This window comes from Schistosoma mansoni, chromosome W, assembly GCF_000237925.1.
Source record: "Schistosoma mansoni strain Puerto Rico chromosome W, complete genome".
NCBI classification, from domain to species: domain Eukaryota; kingdom Metazoa; phylum Platyhelminthes; class Trematoda; order Strigeidida; family Schistosomatidae; genus Schistosoma; species Schistosoma mansoni.
Window position 1 is genome coordinate 57,114,457 of NC_031502.1, and position 24,433 is coordinate 57,138,889.

Sequence of the window (24,433 nt, forward strand, 5' to 3'; positions counted from 1 at the left end):
CGGATGATCTGGCTCTTCTATCACAAACGCAACAACAAATGCAAGAGAAAACGACCAGTGTAGCAGCAGCCTCAGCAGCAGTAGGTCTCAATATAAACAAAGGGAAAAGCAAGACTCTCCGATACAATACAATATGCACCAATCCAATTACACTTGATGGAGAAGCTTTGGAGGATGTGGAAATCTTTACATATCTGGGCAGCATCATTGATGAACACGGTGGATCAGATGCAGATGTGAGGGCGCGGATCGGCAAAGCAAGAGCAGCATACATACAGCTGAAAAACATCTGGAGCTCAAAACAATTGTCAACCAACACCAAGGTTAGAATTTTCAATACAAATGTCAAGACAGTTCTTCTGTATGGGGCGGAGACGTGGAGAACTACGAAAGCCATCTTCCAGAAGATACAAGTGTTTATTAACAGTTGTCTACGCAAGATACTTCGGATCCGATGGCCAGACACTATCAGCAACACGTTACTGTGGGAGACAACAAACCAGATTCCAGCGGAGGAAGAAATCAGGAAGAAGCGCTGGAAGTGGATTGGGCACACTTTGAGGAAATCACCCAATTGTGTCACAAGACAAGCCCTCACATGGAATCCTGAAGGTCGAAGGAGAAGAGGAAGACCAAAGAACACATTACGCCGAGAAATAGAGACAGATATGAGAAGAATGAACAACAACTGGAAAGAACTAGAAAAGAAGGCCCATGACAGAGTGGGTTGGAGAAACCTGGTCGGCGGCCTATGCTCCATTGGGAGTAACAGGCGTAAGTAAAAAGTAAGTAAGTAACCATTAATTTCATTCGTTCTATATATCTAGAACCCTACATGGAGGAGTCGGCTATCCACTACCACCAGACACGACAGCTTGTTAAGTGAAAGCTCATTTTGTTACTTTCACAACCATTTGAACAAAGTGTATAGTTTGAACTTTACTCCTCAACCTACGATACCACCTTTCTCTTCATATATCTCAAGAGAAGGTTGAATGGTTCAGAGAAAATTCAATTTATTGGACTAATCAAAACTTATAGCTTTATAGCTTAGTGAATTGAGAATGACTAGGATTATACATCGAGAAGACTGTTGAGGTCTGGCACCTTCACGACCTTTGTGGCAATACAATCTACTAATGTGAAGATACCAGAGGTATTGTAGTTTGACAACATTTTACCAGTAACAAATCCTACATTTGGATCGCGCCCAATCAGTGAAGTCAAAAGTCAGGAGCGAGGAGGTCGGAAGATATATTTGATGGGTTATCAATATATCGAGGAGTGACTGATCCAAACTGACTAGCGATCGCAGGAGACGTTGAGCACGCCGTTCCAAACCGTGATCTGGTGCAGATGCATGACCGAGTGACTTCAGCTAAATGAGTCCATTAAAACTAATATAGCCAGTATCCAATGTCGAACACTTACAAAGATATTGATTTTGGGGATTTATTTACAGCTAAAATTTTCGAGTATGTTAATACTTCTGAGTGAGTTGTGGGTGTAGTTTGGGATGTATGTTAGTAAATGTGGCATTCTGCCAGTACAAATACATGTATAAGATGCACTTAAATTCTTCATGAAATTAAGACGTTCTGGGATTCGAAACTAGGTGTTGATAAATTAAAGCTTCAATGGTTATTTCAAGGTTGTGACCTTTTCAGCCAACAGTAGAAAACTAATCGCTACTTGGGATTTCAGTTTGAGTTTTCGAGGGTATGGCTTAGATACGAAGGGATGCAGTTTCATGATTTTAGATGCAAATGAGTAAAGCGATATTTATCTGGACAAGCTTTTGCGCGTTCCTGTTCTTATTGATTTTAAAAGTTGATGAAATCGTTTACTGGAACTGGTTCATCATATTCATACCAATGTGGTCTTTTGACTTTATGTTATTTACTACCTCAATACTATGTATGTCACGGAAGTATGTTCTTATAACTTAACTGATTGATCGTTATGCATTAAACTGATGAATTTTCAGATTTACCCATATAGTTGGTCAAAATAACGTTGAAAGTAGATTCGGTCAGACTCTGATATTGAGTTTTATCTTGTGGAAATTAACTGCACAAATTATTCTTTGCTTATCCTTGGAAGGCCACTTAAAAACATTGTTAGACAGCTTTTCTCAGTCGAATATTGTTAGCCAGACATCAAATAGCAATGAAACCGGTAATTCGACCGAAGTTAAAGCTCTTCTGGTTTATGCAGTGTTTCCTTTATGGACTACAATGGTTGTATGTTTAATAATAGTGTGCGCTCAAATCGTAAATCCACCCTCAACTGGAATTCGGTCATTTTTTTCAAACAATCAACCATGTTGTGATAATAATGAAAGACGAAGACAACGAAAGACCGATGTTTCAACAGGTTTTGTAAAAAAATTGAAAAGTTATTAGTTGATAATGTTCTGTATTTGTTACTGCTTGTCTGTGTACTATTCCTTTGTGAATAAACGTTTGGTATTTGTTTAGAATTGTTTTAATCTACAAATCATAATTAGTTAAAGGAAAATGGTTTACACTTATGTTACTTGTCCAATGTTATCTGACTTTCTGTTCTTACTAAGTTATGTTTTTGATTAGAGTGAAGATGATCAACTTGTTTGGAACGAGACAGTTTCCTGTTTTCCTGAATTTTAAGCCTGTTTTAATTAGATCTATAATAGCAGACGTGTAATGAGTAGATATTGATGACTCATTTGTATTTTGGAACCATATAATTCTTGTATGTTTCTCAATGACCGATATAAACCTTCAAATTTACTATTGGCAGTAGATCGTGTAGATTGCATAGATCTTATCTAAAAAGTGAGTCGACAGAGATTTTATTGATTTGTTCACCAAAGGTCGAACAGGTAAAATAATTGATTTGGAGCATCTAAGAAGTTTATTATTTACGTTAAACGACTTTGGATACATTGAGATTTCAATAATGAGACGTTTAGAAATTAACATTGCTAGAGCCTTTTATGATTAGTATTATTGATAAAAAAGATAGTACAATTGGTTTTGTCAGTGCTTAAACGATAAATGCACATCGTTTACCTTCTATTTGGGCACACCGCACATAAGCAATATGCGTTATCTAGCAAATACGGTGGATGTGTCAGCTATTGTATATGGCTTACGACCCATAAAACATTCAGAAGTGTTCCGGAACACCTCTCTAAGACAAAATAACCGAATTAAGCCAGGACAAAAATTGATGCGGAATAATATGAATTCATTATATTTCGCAGTTTCTCATCAGTTGCTTACAACCTTATGTGTATTGAAAGTTAACATTGAAACAAGATATAATGTGAAACAATTGACGCAGATGAACGAAAATAATTAAAATGACGAAGATTACCAGTATATATGTGATTAACATGTATGTGTGGTCAAATTAGTCGGTCGGCAGAAATCTACTTTGCTATATCAAGTATTGGAATCTGAATTGTTCAAATAACACTTAATGGATATCTGTGAAAATCTTGTTATTTGGAGACGGGTGGATTGCTGGTATCTGATAAAGTTGTTTGTCAATTAATGACTAAATGAGACAAAGCATCCACTCAAATAAAATTCTATTGTAGTGAACGAGAACTCAGGTGGGAAAAACTGACTTACTGTTTAATACAAAATCACATAGTAACTTAGTAAAACATGAAAATCGTATATTAAATACATCATTTTCACATCATCTTTGCGTTATCCTTTACATCCTCCATTGGTCCTCTAACTCTGTTGTTATTTTGACTGCTCTCCGATTTTCTTCCTGTTCTCTTCATTTCAGTCTTCTACTGACAGGCATTCCACTCCCGATAGGCGCTACATACTACTTATATCTGTCAGCATAGGTAACATACACCACACAATATAAAAAAAACTACATAACACAGAGTTCGTCATTCAATACGAATGTTCTGTCTATATCTTTGACTTAACTGGTGAATTTACTGACCGTTATGGAGACCGAATCTGAATAACGACAAATATTTCCATTTTGTTATATGAATACTTAACTGGTGTTCCTCATGAGATACGTAGATTAGTCTTGGAGCTGTATCAGACTTGAAGTATAATGAATCTAACAGGACATTAGTTGACAGATAACAGCGTAGCACTATAATCGTAGAAAAATTCTCATCATATTGAAACAGATAAATGAACGAAGAATGTTCTTTCCGATAATTTCCCTTCGGGTTCTACAATCGTGAACGCAAATTAATAATTCAAAAAGTGGCCATGTTTCAAGGTGAAGTATATCATTTATAATTATAGCATGTGAATTTGGGATCGTAGAATAAAATAATGTTGGAGTGACTAACACAAAGTGATGAGTTGAATACGTTTATAAGCTGAATGAAGTTGTGAGATAAATGATCAGATTAAATATGGTCAGCATGGGGTGAGAGAGTGTGATAACTAGAAGCATTTCAATTATTGTACGAACTAGGAATTCTTGAAATAGAGCAATCTAAGTAGACAGAACTAGGTGAACACTAACGAACGTATTGTATGTGTAATTCGAAATCATGCAGACACCAAGTACAAAGGAATCATTAGTTCACACAAACATCACAGAGAGATAATTACGTAATCGAAAATCAGGAATCACGTAATATGTAGAGTTGGATATGAATTAGTAAATAGGGGTAGATGCTGAATAAATTCCTCACAAACGTTTGGAGTTGTTATGATAATGATGACAACTATGATAACAATAATAATAGTATTGATGATATGATGTATGTATAATATAGATTTAAGTTATGGAAATCAACACTAATCGAGTACGTCACCATATCATAGTGATTATAAAGTAATTAGACCACAAGTTGGATAAGAGAAAAGGAGCGACTAAATATATTTCTTCAGCATCTGTTTAATCATGATTGAAGTCATGCTGAAGTTTCATTGGTTTGACATGAATGACAGAAATGAAGCATACATGTTCTGTTGTCTGAAAATACTGGTTTGTATGTGGTGAAATCTCAATGTGGTTCCATAATAGTTTGATTGGCTCGTGTTTGTAGTTCTTAGGAGTTAGTGGCAAATAAGTCAAGAATATTTTGGTCTGTCATCCTTATGTTTGAACGATTCAAACATTGAAAGTTAGTCCATTTATGGTGATCGGATTGATGACGGGAACATGTGGGCAATTACCGTGGTCAGGTTAATGTACCACTGAAATTTCACTTGCTACGTTGATTGGAAAAATACATCTAACATGTGATGTTTCACCACTTATATGGAAAAAATATCTATCAACCAACCGTTGACTCGATTATGTTGAATATTTACTCTGGTCATCATATTTTCATTTTCACACTACAAACAGAACTTCAGTCTATACTTCATATGAACGCAGAGCAAACGACCAAGATTGAAAATTTATTCATCGTAAAGACGCTCAAATTCAACTTTGATTGGATTTCAAATGTTTCTGTGCAATCAGAATGAAAGATCTTCAGTCAGAATACTATTAGACTAGGTTATAAGACTGTATTCACTAAGCAAGACTGAGGACAAAATAACTATGGTTAAAAGTGTTTGTGAGATAATGGTTACCGATCGAACCGATTAACCAGGATGGGAGAAAAGAAAGAAAGGAATAAAATGCTCCAATGTGGAGTTCTTAGCATGAACAAATCCAGAATGTTTAGTGTTGATGAGAACTCGTCCAGCCTAAAATTAGTCTAGTTAAATCAAACCCAATATTAACGAATTAATAAGAATTGGTAGCAATAATAATAATGAGAATAATAGTTGTCAATACTTTGATGGCCCTGTCACTTTTGGTTTATTTTCAGTTGTCGTTGTCGCTGTTGTTCATAGAAAGAAACTACTATGACCTTAATTTCATTTGTTAACTACTACATCATGTGATGACTTCAAATGAACCACATGATAGTACTACGTTAGTCAGTCGATTTTCTTTAATTTCATAGCCTCTGTATTTTAAATATGTTAAACTCTCTGTTAACCGTTTCATGAACATTGACTGACTGTGCAGTTTCATCTCTATTAGAGAAGTTTATTAGCGACTTGATGGTTGTAATCTGTTGAAACTATTGTGGTGCATAATTTTAAATACTATTAACTTGTTTAAGTGGTAAGACATGTGAAATATGAGTGAATAATTTGTTAATAGCTTGTTTCAACATTATACAGCACAATTCAAAGTTCAATTATTCATACAATTTGATTGTTATAAAGTGGTTGTGTCTGAAATGGTTACTGATTAGACAAAGTCCAATTCGGATTATTCAAGTTATGCATACACATAGGATTATTCAGTTAAACTAACATTAATATGATTCGGAGAATAACAATTTAACACGTTCATGTCTACCATTTCAACATATTGCATAGATATTGTTGACAAAACATTGTGAATACCATAGTTCGCAGGTTGGTTTTATCATAACCAAATAATTGATTATTTTGAAGTAAAAACAGGTTCGTAAATTGTATTACAATTTGTGCATTTTACAAATATGTGTGACTTCTGACAAAATTTTCCAGTAAATTAACTAGAGCAAGAACATCATCAGTTTCACATTCAAGATGGTTCCAAATGAAGTATTACGATTTAGTGTAATATAATGATTTATGCCTATTACTCTTAATGGAACTTAGGCCGCCGACCAGCATTCTCCAACCTACTCTGTCCTGAGCCTTCCTTTCTAGTTCTATCCAACTTTTGTTCATTCTTCTCATATCTGTCTCTATTTCTCGTCGTAATATGTTCTTCGGTCTTTCTCTTCTCCTTTGACCTTCAGGATTCCATGTGAGGGCTTGCCTTGTGACGCAGTCGGCTGCTTTCCTCAATGTGTTTCCTATGCACTCCCAGCGCTTCTTCCTGATTTCTTCCTCCGCTAAAATGTGGTTTGTTCTCTCCCACAGTAGGTTGTTGCTGAATGTATCTGGCTAACGGATCCGAAGTATTTTGCGTAGACAACTGTTAATAAACACATGTATCTTCTGGAAGATGGCTTTCGTAGTTCTTCACGTTTCCGAGCCATACAGTAGAACTGTCTTGGCATTTGTATTGAAAATTCTGACTTTGGTGCTGGTTGACAAACAGTTGTTTTGAGTTCCAGATGCTCTTCAGTTGTAAATATGCTGCTCCTGCTTCTCCGATCCAGGACCTCAGATCTTCATCAGATCCACTTTGTTCATCGATGATGCTACCCAGATATGTAAAGATTTTCACGCCCTCCAAAGCTTCACCATCAAGTCTGATTCGATTGGTGCATGCTGTGTTGTATTGTAGAATCTTGCTTTTCCCTTTGTGTATATTGAGACCAACTGCTGATGACGCTGCTGATACACTGGTCATCTCCTCTTGCACTTGTTGTTGCGTGTGTGATAGGAGAGCCAGATCATCTGCGAGGTCTAAATCGTCCAGCTGCATTCTGGTTTTCCACTGTATCCCGTGCTTGCCTCCAAATGTTGACGTCTTCATGATCCAATCGATCGCCAGGAGAAAGAGAAAGGATGAGACTAAGCAACCTTGCCTGACACCGGTCTTTACCTCGAATGAGTTGGTGAGTTGTCCTTCATGAAAGATTTGGCAGTTTAGTCCATCATAGGACATTGACTATCTTCTCAGGCACGCCGTAGTGTCGAAGAGGCCTCCATAGTGTTGTCCTGTCTGCGCTATCAAATGCTTCCTCGTAGTCAATGAAGTTGATATAGAGTGATGAATTCCATCCAATCGATTGTTGTGATTTGGTCTGTGCACGATCCATCCTTACGGAATTCAGCCTGTTGATCTCAGAGTTGGGCGTCTACGGAGTCCTTCATTCTGTTTAACAATACCCTGTTGAAGATTTTTCCTGGTATTGAGAGAAGATTGATGTCCCTGCACTTATCACACTTTCTGAGATCACCTTTCTTCGGCATTTAGATCGGATTGGTTCATTGGAGCTGCTTGATTCAAGAGTTCTTTGAAGTGTACTTACTTACTTACTTACGCCTGTTACCCCTCGTGGAGGAGCATAGGCCGCACATCAGTTTTCTCCATCCAAACCTGTCCTGGGCAATCCTTTCCAGTTCCTTCCAGTTAACATTCATCCTTTTCATATCTGTTTCTATTTCTCGACGTAATTTGCTCTTTGGCCTTCCTCTTTCCCGCGTTCCTTCCGGATTCCAAGTTAGGAATCGCCTCGTGATGCAGTTTGGTGATTTCCTTAATGTATGTCCGATCCACTTTCAACGTCTTTTCCGAATTTCCTCTTCGGCTGTAAGCTGGTTTGTCCTATCCCATAAAACGCTGTTGCTGATATTATCCGGCCAATGAATGTTGAGTATTTTGCGTAGGCGACTGTTTATAAATACCTGCACCTTCTTGACGATGGATGTAGTGGTTCTCCACGTTTCAGCTCCGTACAGTAGGACTGTTTTGACATTTGTATTGAAGATTCTCACTTCAAAGTTAGTTGACAGTTGTGTTGAGTTCTATATGTTTGTCGATTGTAGGGATGCTTTCCTTGCTTTGAAAATCCTCGCCTTCACGTCTGCAACGGATCCTCCTTCTTCATCAATGATGCTTTCCAGGTACGTGAATGTTTCCACATATTCCAGAGTTTTTCCATCAAGTGTGATTGTGTTAGTGTTCTCCGTGATGTATTTGAGAATCTTGCTTTTTCCTTTGTGTATGTTGAGGCCTATTGATGCAGAGGGTGCTGCTACATTTGCTATCCTCGTCTGTATTTGTTCGTGTGTATGAGATAGAAGGGCTAGGTCATCTGCAAAGTCCAAATCATCTAATTGGCTCTGAGATGTGCATTGTATTCCGTGCTTCCCCTCCGATTTCGAGGTCTTCATGAACCAGTCAATCACCATAAGAGAGATGAAGGGGGGGAGTAGACAGCCTTGTCTGCCTCTCATATTTGCTCAGATCTCTTTCCTTTTGTATCTTGATGAGGTATCCTTCTTTCCAGTCCATCGGTGGCACTTGTTCTTCCTCCCAAATCTTCTTGAATAGAAGGTGAAACATGTTTGCTGTTATTTCTATGTCTGACTTCAATGCCTCAGCTGGTATATTGTCAGGTCCTTCTGCTTTCCCGCTCTTGATTTGTCTGATGGCCATCTTGACTTCTTCAATCGTTGGTGGAGTGACAGGTATAGGAAGGTCAGTGTGTGCTGCTTCGATGTTCAGTGGATTCAGTGAAGCTGGCCTGTTCAGCAGTTCCTCGAAGTATTCTGCCCATCTCTCCTCTGTACTTTAATCTCTGTGATTGGCTTTCCTTCTTTGTCCTTGACTGGGCTCTCCGATTTGCCATATCTCTCTGCTAGTTTCTTCGTTGTATCATATAGTTGTTTCATATTCTCTTCCCTTGAGGCTTTTTCCGCCATCGTTGCTAGCTCTCCCATATATTTCTGATTGTCGGCCTTAATGCTGTTCTTCACTTCCTTGTTTGCTTCTGCGTAGTCTGCTTGTGCCTTGACTTTCTCTGCTCGTGTTCGACTGTTGCAATTGCTGTCTTCTTGTTCTTCCTTTCTTGAATCTTGTTGAGGGTTCCCATAGAGATACATTCCTTATGATGATGTTTCTTAGAACCAAGAACGTCCTGACACGTTGAAGTTAGTGCTTCTTTGATCCCTTTCCAGTTGTCCTCCATCGTAGTTTCTTGTTCTTTCAGTAGATCCTGTAAAGCTTGGGACCTGTTGTCGAGAGTCATCTTGAATTCGTTGAGCTTATCAGTATCTCGAATGAAGGTTGTATTGAACCTTTGTAGTGCTGCTTGTCCAGTTGTCCAGTGTTTCTTTAGCTTCAGTCTCATCCTGGCCACAATCAGGTGGTGATCTGAAGCTATGTCAGCTCCTCTCCTTGTTCTCACATTTTCCACTGTCCTTCGGAATTTTTCGTCGATACAAATATGATCTACCTGGTTCTCTGTGGTGTGGTCCGGCGAGATCCATGAACTTTTTGTATGCGTTTGTGTGGAAATATTGTGTCACCTATAAACAATTTGTTGAATGCACATGGATTTGCAAATCTCTTCCCATTTTCATTTCTCTCTCCTAGTTCATGTCGTTCAATTATATATTCATATCCTGTGTTGTCCACTCCGACATTAGCATTTACATCTCCCATCAGGATTGTGAGGTCCTTTCTTGATCACTTAGCTATGATTGATTGCAGTCTTGAGTAGAACAGATCTTTATCGTCGTCGTTGCTATCATTGGTGGGTGCATAACATTGGATAACATTCATTGTGATTCCCTCCTTCATTGTTTTGAACGATGCTTTGATTATCCCGAATCCATGAGATTCCCATCCTACAACTGCATACTGTGCACCAATGGGAAATAAAACCAAAACAAAGAAATAAACAATGGCAGATTTAAGGTCAACAAGAACCAATCAACGTCGAGGTGCACAGTACAAGCTATGAAACACATTTGGAGAAATTCAAACACCTCACTTCTATCCGAAGTTTGTACTAATGATGTCTTTCAGAAGGACGATGATAGTTCCACGACCAAACCATCCAGCTCAAAGAACAAACCTCTATCATAATTCGAAATATTAATAACTTGTTTAAGTGGTAAGATATGTGAAATATGAGTGAATAATTTGTTAATAGCTTGTTTCAACATTATACAGCACAATTCAAAGTTCAATTATTCATACAATTTGATTGTTATAAAGTGGTTGTGTCTGAAATGGTTACTGATTAGACAAAGTCCAATTCGGATTATTCAAGTTATGCATACACATAGGATTATTCAGTTAAACTAACATTAATATGATTCGGAGAATAACAATTTAACACGTTCATGTCTACCATTTCAACATATTGCATAGATATTGTTGACAAAACATTGTGAATACCATAGTTCGCAGGTTGGTTTTATCATAACCAAATAATTGATTATTTTGAAGTAAAAACAGGTTCGTAAATTGTATTACAATTTGTGCATTTTACAAATATGTGTGACTTCTGACAAAATTTTCCAGTAAATTAACTAGAGCAAGAACATCATCAGTTTCACATTCAAGATGGTTCCAAATGAAGTAATACTAATGAAGTAATATGACGATTGCAGTTTCGATTCAATTTCAGTGGTTGTCTGACCAAATTCTGTTGTCGACGGAATCATGTTGATTATATCAATTAGTATGTATATAAAATCTTCGCAATTAAAACTGTTTTTACTTGCTAAATTCTTAACAGTATTTCACAAGAGTTTTCATCATGTGTTGATATTTTTAAGAGACTCATTGGAAATAGTTTTGATCAAAACAGTTGTTTGTTTATTGTTCGGTACTATACAGAAATGAGTATCCATTACTTCCCACTGAAAAAGATGTCAAACAACCACTGAGTTGGAACTCCATGTAATTACGTAAATTACAATTTCCAACTGCAGTCAGTTGACGATATAGCATGAGTAACAATCATCCGGTTTCCAGATGGTGGAGGAGAATGAAGCTCAGGTGGCTGGTTATGATGGAGTTTAGTTCTCTGAGCTGAATGGTTTGATCGTGGAGCTTTCATTGTTATTCTGAACAACATTGTCAGAACAAACTTCAGGTACAATCAGTTTGTTTGAATTTCTCCACATATGGCTCAAGGCTCGTCCTATAGTCTTCGATGTTGATTGGTTATCGTTGACCTGTAAACTATCATTGTTGTCTCCTTTAGTTTGATTGAATCTCCCATCCAACTTCATTTTCAAATCAATCAACTCGTCCCAGTTTTCCACGAGAATTTTGGAAATTCCAGTTCTAAACCACTCACTAACTCATTGTGAGTTGTTATTCGCTTAGATGGATAGTAGACATTTATACTTTACATTTATTTCATGATACTTAATAAAAACATATGTGAATGAATTGAGTGTTATCGTATTGTGCTCATTTTAGTTTTATAGAAGTGTGATACTATTATTGAATATGTTACTTACAAATTTCCTAGTTTCTGTAGTTACATTTGAATGTTCAGTCTGAATTAATCTTAAAGTATTATGAAGACATTTACCTCTGATTAATGGTATGTGAAAATGGATGACATTAATAATATAACATGCACATGTGAAATGTTTTGATGTTCCTTAATTACTGCTGATTGATGATCACCTGTTTGCATCGCCTTCTACCACATATGATATGACTGTGCTAAGAGTGTGATTTATGGTTTAATGTGCTGTGTGGTCAGGCATTTCAAGTATATTGATGGATGCTATTTGAGTGATAATTGAATGAGATAATCCGACGCCTATCATCGTCTTACGATGAACTGCTGGCTTATGAACGACTCAAGGATCAATAGGTGTTGATGCTTAGATTGTCTTTCATACATCATTGTGTTGATTCCTAGTATACGTTTTCGGTCCGACAGACGATTCGGTGTGTGATATTGATCAAATCACCAGCTTTACCAACAAATTACTAAAAGTCGTATCATGAAAATATTCAACACCTATTCATCAATTCTAATTCTTACACTATCGACTAATGCACGTCTGATAAAAGCTTGATATTGAAACATACATCGGTGATTGATTATGGACTAAGGATGAAAACCGAATGACATTCACGAGACTATCTCATTTTACTACAAATATCATTTGCAAACAAAATCACTCTTTTCATTTCAAATGTTTTATTACTGTGGATCGAATTGCATTTGAAATCCACTATAAATCCACTATATATTTCGACTAGAATTCGGTGTTTTCAGACGATCAACAGTGAATGGTGAGTGTTGGACACCGATCATATTACAACTTGCCAAAATTGAGTTAAATTTGTTTTCATTCACTGTAGTTACACAAATAGAATATCAAAAATGGCACATCGGTTTCCACACTCACCAATAAAGTGTAACTGTCGTTTGCATAAAATTAACATTCATTCACAAAATCCTTGACATCTAATTGTATGGTGAAATATTTTCGGAATGATTTGCGAAGTCCTATTACACGAGAACCATATTGCACGATCTCATTTTTCATTTACAATTTCTTTCCAGACTCAACTCAATCGTCACTGAATCACGTTCTATCACAATCTTTCAATAGAAGGGATGTTGCGTAATTGTGTAATTGAAAAAGTGGTCAATTTGTGGACACAGGGAGTGAGGTACAACATGGAAAGGTTCAAAGAAGCATCAATTAATCAACGACAGTATTCAAATAATGAAAATTTTTTTACTTTGAATGTAAGCAGCAATAATTTGTGTGTGCTTTTTTCGTCATCATGGTACTAATATTCCGACAAGAACTTCTGAATATCACTGTTCTCAGTCTTGTTATCAAAATGGTCTGGATATCTACAGTTCATTTTCCTTCCTTACATAGCATTTCAGTAACTTGTTTCAGTTTATGACTACTAATCTTATCGGTGTTGAGGCGATGACTACAATCCATGAAGTGATCGATGTAGAACTGAGCGATCATTTAATATCTTTCTCATTTTGTATGCTGGGAAATTTATGTTTTCTAAGAATTGAGAGTATCCTTCGGATAAACTATCGATTCGTACAAGTTTCGACAAAATCTCTTTGTGATATCATCTTTATTCACGATTTGGTGACCTTCGAACTTAATACACATTAGTTTTGGAAGAGAAACTCAATGATTCACATTTAGTAAACAGACTTTAACTCAATTGACAGGATGTTTGTTCACTTAGTTTAGACGGTTATTTCCATACGGATAATGATGATGCATTCAAACATTGCACATAGTTGATAGCACACTACACACTTGTATTCTTCACTACAATGGAAGTGTGTGTTTTCAAGTTATTCGATAATTAAAAATTGGGAAACGTTTCTCAAGTTGGTGATACATGAAGTTAACTTTGGACCATTTATGTTTCCTATGTTAGGTATGGATATAATGATGAAGAATCAAGAAATTAATATCCCATTCCATAGAACCATATCAATGAATAGAACTTCTGACTTATCACACTACATTATATACATTACAATCGGTAAACTACTCTGTAGATAGATTAATCTATGGGAAGCTCCATCATAGATTCAAGCGAATTCAGTCATACAACATATGAGTTCTCCACAAATATGAAATTGATTTGACATGATAAAACTATTTATATTGGCAAAACATGAACCACATTTTATATTTTTCTGTGAGTATCCATCGTTTATTTTCCTCACTTGCAGGTACTTGCAATTACAATTCTTCAGTTTGTTATCACTTTTGGAGGAACAAATTTGGTTGTTCAAGTGTATGTAACGTTTCTGTTTAGTAAATTGAATCAAACTTATTTTCAGTACACAAATCAGTAAGTGGATTACAGAGCACGATACAATCTTATGGGTCTCAAGGTAAGGACTACTTACTTTACTATCATTATTCAATACATAACTAATAACACTAAGAAAATGAAAATATGATGCTGTTCCCAATTAAACCTTTGCTAAATTGACAAGCTGTAAACTTAATTCAGTATCAGCCCCCAAATGCCCTGGCACGGCCAAGAGTGAGGGGATCCGCTCTACCTCTCCAAATGCTCTCACATGGCCACGCGAATATAGCCTCTGTCGGGGAAGTCCTACTCACTGCCTTCTCGTGGCGGAGGTGTTGTTCGCGAAAGTGGGAGGAAGAAAAGAGAACATCCGGTGCTTTAAACGGGTTGGTGGGCATGGAAAGTCCACCTAGGGGAGTTGGAAAACCCTGATTCCAAACCAATGGTGCACATGGGCTCCGGAATCCTGAAGGAACGGATGGCGTATGAACCAATTATTGGTCACCTGTTACCATGGAACTGCATCTCCACACGATGTTCCATTGCCTTAGGACAAAGGCTCTGGGTGTGGCCCCCTTAGAAAACCACCTGCTTCGGTCTGGGCACCCGGGTAGTATCACAGCCCACACACAAATAAATGAAATGACGCATTCTACTGACAATAATACTCTCTCTCCTACTAGAAACAAGGAAATTCACATTACTATTATTATTTACTACGTCGCTTATTCACTTTCTTTTATTCCCGATCTGTGTATCCTTCCCTTTCAACTTATGCAGCAGCTCGACCATGGCGGAAACTCTGTTCCATCTAAACGACCTCCAGTCACAGTCTGGTCGAAAGTGAATGCTTCCACCGATTACGAATACTGAAGCAGTCTTTCTGAAATCACGTACGCCGTTCAAGCTGGCTTCCTTCAACGTTCGCACACTAATGCAGATCAGACAACAGACAGGGCTGGCTATGTCTTTAGAAAGTCTTAATGTTGATGTTTGTTGTCTATCCGAGACCCGTATTCAAGACTCTAGTGAAGTACTACAAATTCGCTCTCCATCTGTCGCCTCGAAAAGCTCGTTTCACGTGCACTTATCCGGGGACTCTGTGGCATCCTCGTCTGGTCTTGCTGGCATTGGTGTCGCATTAAGCGCTAGAGCTGAGGCAGCACTAATCGATTGAATCCCCATTAACAGTCGGTTATGTGCTGTTAGATTAGAAAGTTCCATCAAAGTGAGAAGAAATCGGCGTGAGAAACGGTGTCTTTTCATCATCTCCGCCTATGCCCCAACAGATTGCAGCCCGGATGCAATCAAGGATGGATTTTACCACAAGTTAACTGTTCTTCTCCAGAAAGTGAGTTCGACAGAAATTGTAGTATTAGCCGGAAACTTGAATGCACAGGTCGGGCGTCTAGACACAGAAGAGAGTCGTTTAGGTGGCCGATGGGGACTTGTTGGTCGCAGGACAGATAACGGGGACCGTTTGCTGCAACTGTGCACAGACCACAACCTGTTTCTGGCTAGCACTAACTTCCGGCACAGTCATCGCCGATGTGCCACCTGGCGTCCACCCTCTGCATCTCAAGCCTGGACTCAGATTGATCACATCGCGATCAGCTACCACTGGCGTGGTTGTGTACAAGACTGCCGCTCCTTTTGGAGTACCTATCTGTAGTCTGATCATGCCCTGGTCTGCGCCAATCTTACCTTACTTTTCAGTGGCCGAAGAATTGACCGCCACGAATGGATTGATGTTAGTAAACTGGCTGCAACTTCTGTTGCAAGTAAGTATCGAGCGGAGCTAGCCTCTAGGCTAGCTACCATCCCACCGAAAAGTATAGATGAGCATTGGTTGCAACTTCGTGACGCCATGAAAATGGCGAGTGAAGCCGCTTGCAGCTTCGCGAAACGTCCGGCTTATAAGTACTGGGTTTCTTCTGGCTTCTTATAACTGATCGAAGCCCGTCGGTCTACTCCGGGTGACCGTGAATATGACCACAAACGAAGGCTGTTGCGTAGTGAAATTGGGCAAAGCTTGCGTAAGGAGTGAGAAGCCTGGTGGTCGGAGCATGCTAATGAGATGGAAGCAGGATGCCAATCACTAACATCTCTCGACGTCTTGGACGATGGGCGGAATTTTTCGAAGGGCAGTTCGACTGGCCTGCTGCTCCGGCAGCATCAACCAGTTTGTCCTGCCCCCCATGGCCGGTGACGACTGATCCACCAAACGAGGCGAAAGTCCGCAAGGAACTCCAACTCTTGAAGCGCTACAAATCACCGGGCCCAGATGACTTACCTCCGGCTCTTTTTAAAGATGGTGGTGACTTGCTGGCTAAGGAACTGACGGTGTTGTTTGCAAAGGTTTTGGAGCAAGAAAGTGTTCCAACATCATGGAATGAGTCAATAGTCGTCCCTATCTTTAAAAAGGGTTCACGTTGTTCCTGTAACAACTATCGAGGGATAAGTCTACTTCCGACTGTGTCGAAATTATTGGCTTCTGTCATTCTTCGTAGGTTGTTTAAAACCCGAGAACGATTGACTCGCGAGGAGCAGGCTGGTTTTCGTTCTGGTCGAGGATGCATTGATCACATCTTCACCCTCCGTCAAATGTTAGAACACCGTCATACTTATCGCAGGCCAACAATCGTAGTGTTTCTTGATATAAGGGCTGTCTTCGATTCGTTGGACAGGACTGTTCTCTGGGATTGTGTATTGAAGAAGGGTGTGCCTGAGAAGTTTATTAACACCTTAAAGGCCCTGTATACGAACACCTCAGGCAGAGTGAGGGCATACAACCACCTTTCTCCCTTGTGTCCATTCGAGCATTGGGGTTAGGCAGGGTTGCCCGATCTCACCATTCCTCTTCAACTTTGCCACCGACAACATCCTGGAAACAGCTCTGATGGATGTAAGTGATGGCGGTGTGGATCTGCTGCCTGGAGAACGACTTCTCGACCTTGAGCATGCGGATGATATTGTCTTACTGTGCGATAATGCCTAAGGCATGCAATCCGCACTTAATCAGTTGGCAATCAGTGTCCGCAGGTACGGCATGTGCTTTGCACCCTCCAAGTGCAAAGTACTCCTACAAGACTGGCAGGATTCTCATCCTGTACTCACCCTAGATGGTGAGCAGATTGAAGTAGTTGAGATGTTCGTGTATCTAGGTAGCTATATAAGTGCTGGTGGTGGCGTGAGTGATGAGATTGGTGCACGTATAATGAAAGCCAGAGCGGCTTATGCCAATCTGAGCCATCTTTGGCACCTACGTGATGTTAGTCTGGCTGTAAAAGGTCGGATCTACAACGCGTCTGTGAGAGCAGTTTTGCTCTATACTTGTGAAACCTGGCCTCTCCGAGTTGAGGATGTTAGACGACTCGCTGTGTTCGATCATCGTTATTATTATTATTATTCACAAACACCTTATGAGTACATAAGTGCTGTGAAGAAACCATTTCGGGTTTCTTCAAAAATGAAATAATAAACAATTTTCAATAATGTTAGCATTACATTTGCCATGTTTGAGAAAGGAAGAAAAAATAAAGTAATTATAATAGAATAGTAATGATAATAGTAATAATAAATCAGGTTCTGCGTAATTGGCAAGAATTTTGAATTGATTTTGAAGGAGGAAAGGAAGAAACTAAGGAAATAGAAATAAAGGAGACGAAGGATTGCCGACATCCAGTGACAACACCATGTTAGTAATGCAGAGGTTCGGCATCGTGTGTTCGGGCCCAGAGACAATAATTCAATTGGTGTCACCATCTTGAAACACCGACTTCGTGGCTTGGACATGTTCTAAGAATGTATGTATTATTTGCCGACGCTGGGACTGGTTGGAAAAAGCGGAGAGGTGGTCAGTGTATGACATGGTGTCGTGGTATGAAAGAAAGCTGCAAAGGGCTAGCTTCTGTTGGTCCCTCACGACTCCCTGGCTGGGGTCCGAGAGATGGTGCAACACAGTGGCTAGAGACGTTATCAGATATGGCTCAAAATAGAAGCCAGTGGCGAACCTGCTGTAACCTTCTTTTACTTTCTTCATGAAGAGTGGTTCTAACCTTCCTAACTGAAAGAGTCTTCCGGTTGTACATTTCAGCCCTCCCCCATTTTTTTCATCCTTTCTCTTCCAATTTTCATTGTTTTGTGTGGCGCATATGTATCTGGTGCCCTTTTGTACCAATATATATGTGTTTAAATAAATAAATAAATAGTTATTATCCGTCAAGTTTAGTCTCATATACATCCACATGATATTGAATGTCTGTCACGATGGTACTGATAATCTGATGAAATAATCAATTCAATATGATTGAAATGATATTTTGTTGATCAAACGTTCCACGAAATCCGAATCAAACACATGGTCATATTGTGATGTTCTCGCTATAGTTCTAATATACCTGATCTGTAAGATGACAAAATTCTTAATACTATACTTACTTACGTCTGTTACCCCTCATGGAGAAGCATAGACCGTCCATCGAAATTGTCCATCCATCTCTGTCCTAGACAATCCTTTTCAGTTCTTTAAAGTTGCTATTCATCCTTTTCACGTCTACTTCCGATTCTCGATGCAGTGTGTTCTTTGACCTCTCGCTTTTTCCATTTCCTGTCAGGATTCAAAGTGAGTAACTGTTAAATTGAGATATGATTATTTGAGAATAATTCACGCCCTTCATATGAATTGGTAATCCACATTCAGTGTTTGTTAGCAAATTTGTGTGCACAACACAGATAAGGAAATAAGATTGTGAAGGGATGAGTGAACGGGAGTGGTACAGAATAGTGAAAAGAGATCAGTAGAAAACATATAAGCATAGAGGATTCTTTCAATAGAACAATCTCCTTTCACTTTTATGAAGAATGTGAAACGAAACTACAAAATAACATCAATGGGATTCTATTATCAGTTGTGTTTGGTAAGACATCAAGCTACTGAGTTGCACTATTTATCAGACACCGATCAGAGAATCGTGATGGAATGATAGATACCAAACCTTGTACAGTTTTCATACTCCTGAACTATGTCATAGATCGAACGTCTCTCAACTTTCTCCTACAAGTCCCAGTCTCTGAAAATGAAGCACGTAATAGAAGTTACTGGGATAACCTTCATAGCACATGTCGACAGATACAATGGATTTTTAGCACTTCACCAGAGTGTCGAATACTAGTCACGGATAAACAACAAATACTGTTATTGTTTTTTCAAAGAATTAGCTAGATTTATCTGTTGCTCGATCTGCGTTAGTGTGAAAATATTGAAACAGGCCAATATGAATGGAAGATCCACTTTCAGAAAGGCTCATTCAGAATATTCATAATGTCGTAACACTCACCTTTCAACTGGTCAGTGAATTGAGTTCATTTAGATAGGAAAACCATTTCACCATAGACAGACTGGCGCATGATTTGAGGAATATACATAAACACAGAAAATGCACAAAACAGAATAGAAAGTGGAGTGAAGTAAAACAAGGACACATGAATAAGCTGGAAAATAATTGTGTTTTGAGATAGTAGTGAGATGGAGACGGTGATTCCATTTCTCCATGATTATTGATTGTATATTTATGAGAAGGATGTGATACTGTGAGGGCTCTCAGACAGAAGCGTGTGGTTTTGTCAGGGAGCAACTCCCCGAATCCTTATCCTACAGGTCTAATTCCCAAAAGGTGAAGCAACATCAATAATAAACATTATTTCATTGAGTGCCGACTAAGCAGACATACGAACCAGTTCCATGAAACATCTCCAACCAAAGTTTCTACGTTCTCACAGCACGAAGGTCTCCACTCAATTATATCAAAATATAATTTGTAACTGTGAATGATATTCCTATGTTTATCACTACGTTAATATTGTTATTAACATTCTTCACCATCTACAGCGTCATCTACTTAGTTCTTCAAGCAATTTGGATGTTTGTTCCAGGATTATCACGGAAATATCCATACAATATTATGTATCTAATACTAATGGTAAGTAGAAATTCCTTTGAAGTTCAGTTAGGATTTACACATAGTATAAATCTTTGCATTGGATTCAGCTTATATTACCACACCTCAATCAATTATACTATCTATCGATCTATCCATTTGGCTAGTCAGTCTAAACGTCATTATCTAATAAGTCACTTGAGTTTTGTAAGAATTAGCAGTCATAGAGATTGAAGATTACTCTTTCAGTTACATTGTTGTGATATATTTCCTTTCGAATTGTAGTGCCATCATCATGTAGTGGTAGTATAATTGCACCAACTGTTATTCACCATAATAAATATCATTAGTCTCTTTACCATTATCTTTATTATTATTATTATAGACATTATTTTCAACCCTTGCAATCGCATCGGATGCAACCTTGTACTTTGAAGCTATTGTCAATGTTATGTTCGGTGTGTCGGTAACATTATTTAATCTCATTATTTGCACCATAAGTGTTCTACGATATGATTTCACCAAATATTACCTCACAAATCTGTTTGTGACATTAATTATTGATTTGACACTATTAATTGGACAGAGTCTTTACTTCATATTGAACAACAACAATGTAATTATGTTGTTTGCTTTTACTAAATTGATGTCTTATCGTGATTCTATAATTAACTCTGTTATCATTTGTTATGAATGTGCTAACACAAAGATTATTAGGCTTCTCAGGTTATGTTGTTTCAGTTCTGATGGAGATATCACATATTCAACGGAGCTCGAACTGCCAATATTCAATAGAAGGTAAATTGGAAACAATATAATCTGTTCTCACCTAAACATAAATAAAATTGGATTTAAGTAATCGAAATATATATGTATCTGATTTGTCTTAATTCAGACATTGTTTTGAGAATAACGAAATCTCCATACATACGTTCGAAATTCGTACTTGTACAATAGCCTCCATAGTCATCATACAATAGCTGTTTGAGTTCAACGCAATTGTTGGAAACTATTAGAAAGTAGATGGACGATCGTGATTCAAGTGAATTGAAATGGTCAGTTTATTTCTCTGTCCTTTCATCACTACTCAGTACCTGTAACTAAAAGAAAACACCATTTATTCTCATCTTCTTGGAATGAAGTTGAACATGTAGGCTATTGAATACTACCTAAAATGCTTGTCGGTAATGTACTTGTCGCTACACTTCAAAGCTCTGAATTATACACACTTCTTAAATGTTTGTGAGTTCATATTCCTGTGGGACCTTAAACTAATATAAAGTAGTTGCCCAATGACATCTTCGATTGATAATATTCACTTGGTTGATATTATTCATTGAAGAATGTAAAATTTCCGTGAAATTTCATTCTCTGAGCTGAATGATTTCAGCGTAATACAAGATTAAGCCATTCAAATCGCTGAATGAAAATCCACTCAATCTACAAATCTTCACTTTCTCAAGTCAAACTTCACTCGTCATTCTACTGATTCGAAACTGAGTTCATGTTTATGTTAGTGAAAGTTGATCTGTCAATCAACGTTTGATAGAAAGTGATTCATAAAATTACATATTCAATTGTTTATACTTAGTTTTTTGTTTAATGTTAAGTCAATAATTGTCTGACTTAATTGATTTTCGATAACCTGAAACTTCTTTCGTAACCATTTCTCTCCAACTTTTATTAGACTGTACTAACTGTTGCTGGTGCAATTGCTTTACCATTCACACTTTTGTAAGTCAACTGTTTTTACATTTGATGGAAAATCCTCAACTAACTATCAAACACATATTCTTTGAAAGTCAATGTTTCATAATATATTCATTTTTAATTATTATTTCATAATTATATAACCAATACTAATAGCAATTTGAAGGTTTGCCAACACTCCATTTAAAACGTGTGAATTTTTTCACACCATGTTGTATATTGATTGAAGTTAGACTTGTAGATCATTCAATCCTTGCTTATTGGTCTAGATGTTAGACGTGCTCGTACAAGATCCAATGTCCTGGAAATGATCACGATTATGGGTTGTCGTTGCATACTGATAAAACTACCATACTAAACAAAATAGATGTCCAATGCATTCAAATCTCACATGGTTCGCTAACTCACACTAATTCGTGATCTTACTAAAATCCGAAATTCTACACAACACCCAAATTGTTCGGCAACTGACTGAAACTCATATTTTGATGAGAAGTGTATATTTTCGAATAAGTTATTTAACTGCTTATCATATTACTGATACATAAAATCATCCAATACTGACTTCGTAGTTGATGTTAAGTCTAACACAATCGAATCAAAAAAGAAATTGGAAAGAGGAAAACTCAAATACAGGCTACGACTTAACAACTAGTTTATGTATACATGTGATAATTCAGTTCTAAGCTTCCAAGTGATCTTGGGATTCTAGAATCTTCTGTGTAAGGTATTTAACATGGAAATGAATCCAGTACCTGATAATCTAGATAAGAAATCTTGGTAATTCAACTATGGTATGAAGAATGGTTTTGCAAATATCCCGAATCTGATTGTATATATTCTTACATATTCATAATTTCTCTTTCATAGAAATTATTATATGAAGTGAAGATGGTGTTTGGAGGCGGCGAATTTCGGTACAGTCAAATGGATTTAGTATTAGCAGCTGGAATTCTTTACAATTGTTGGTGGAATTCATTTTTGACACTGATGTGGATATCTACGTATTCAGGTTTGAAAGACTTGAACTCAACAAATATCACTTTATCTAACGTTGAATCTTCAGTTAATTTAATAACTCTAACGAAATTCGATTGAATATGTATTTCCAGTGGGAACATTATAGGAATATTTATTTACGACGAGTCCTTAAAACGTTGTTCCTTGTTCTCTGAATATACAGCCATATTTCAGTGTTCAATGTGTCAAGAAAGATCGTTATGCTTTGAATTATTTTTTTCTTTGCATAGATTTCTCATTTCTGAAATTTGATTATTAGTACTATATACAAATGTTCATGTATAATGAGATTATGAAATGTTATTGAGATTTGGGGAACCGGAGTTCTCGGTCATTTGTTTTACTTATAAATTACAGTTTGTATTATACCAGAGTAGTTATCTTGACCCATCAGAGAGGGGTTCTGTGGAAGCCGTGAGTAGTGTAGTTCAACCTGGTCTGTTGTGAGATAGTAATTCATTGAAGACAATGATGGACAGTGGAGCAGTTTGCATGGATAAGTTGAAGTTAGACATGAACACTGTCGAATGCTGGTCAGCTCAGCAGTAGAATTTAGGCGTTCGCGCTCAGGACCGATAGGCCCTGAGTTCTAATCTCGTGAGCGTGATCGTGGACGCACTCTGCTGAGGAGTCCTATATGTTATATCCTAGTGAAGATTTAAGTACAGGTAACTCCAGGGGCCTGTTAATGGAAAATTATTCTATATATATTCTTATTGTTTAACTATTGAAAGATTAGATTATGTATATCTATATTTACCTTATTATAAGCTTCATTTTGACCTATTAATGATTACTGTACGATTTACTGTTACCAAATTATATTCAGTTTATTGATTATTGTATCCCACGTTCACAGCCACATTTGGCTTAATCGTGTACAAATATTATTTTCTATTTTATGGTTTGATACGGTCTGTCTGTCTGGTATATAAACAGAGTATGCTTGAAATAAATGGTTCGCATAGATTCGCATAGCAGAAGCTGTAATTGGTGTTCTGGACTCAATTGTAAGGTCTAGGCGGACAAAGGACCAATAAGAACGCTAGACTGCTCACACCAGTTGAACGTCATTGATTTGTCGCAGTGTTGGTATTGGAAAAGTCGTGTTTTGATTGGTGGATAATTGACGTTATAAACAGGCGGACGTAAAGTCAATAATGAATTAGCATACGTCCTATATCTTTTTTATAAAGTCATAACAATTTGGCGACAGCGATTTCGGCAACAAAATAATACGACAATTGGGACGTGATTTTGGAAATCAAGAAAGCTATAATAATTGCCTGTGGTTTTTGGAGTTAATATTATTATTAGCAGTAAAAGGAAATGGAGATTTCTTTAGAACAGTTGCAGCTAATATTACAGCACCAGCAACAGAAGATGTTAGCTTTTCAACAGCAACTGATTGAAGCAGTTTTGGCCAAACTTTCCACTCGACCAGAGATTCAAGAAAATAAAGAATTTGTTTGTGCTGCAGACAATGGTGCAGTAATGACTATTTCAGAAATATGCGCTGTTTGGGGTTCAAG

The 24,433-nt window shown here is 37.6% G+C and overlaps 2 protein-coding genes across 2 annotated transcripts; both read left to right on the forward strand.

The window, feature by feature from the left end:
- Nucleotides 1-1,760: 1,760 nt before the first annotated feature.
- Nucleotides 1,761-2,475, forward strand: Smp_131500.1 (putative transmembrane protein 60; the record flags this gene model as incomplete). The annotated part of the gene is made up of 2 exons (XM_018790280.1): nt 1,761-1,930; nt 1,988-2,475. 2 exons carry the CDS (start codon nt 1,761-1,763, stop codon nt 2,403-2,405), a joined length of 588 nt encoding a protein of 195 aa, XP_018655639.1. The 3' UTR covers nt 2,406-2,475.
- Nucleotides 2,476-13,102: 10,627 nt separating this feature from the next.
- On the forward strand, nt 13,103-23,104 carry Smp_131490 (hypothetical protein; the record flags this gene model as incomplete). The annotated part of the gene is made up of 3 exons (XM_018790281.1): nt 13,103-13,174; nt 21,858-21,905; nt 22,752-23,104. 3 exons carry the CDS (start codon nt 13,103-13,105, stop codon nt 22,977-22,979), a joined length of 348 nt encoding a protein of 115 aa, XP_018655640.1. The 3' UTR covers nt 22,980-23,104.
- Between the last annotated feature and the right edge of the window lie 1,329 nt (nt 23,105-24,433).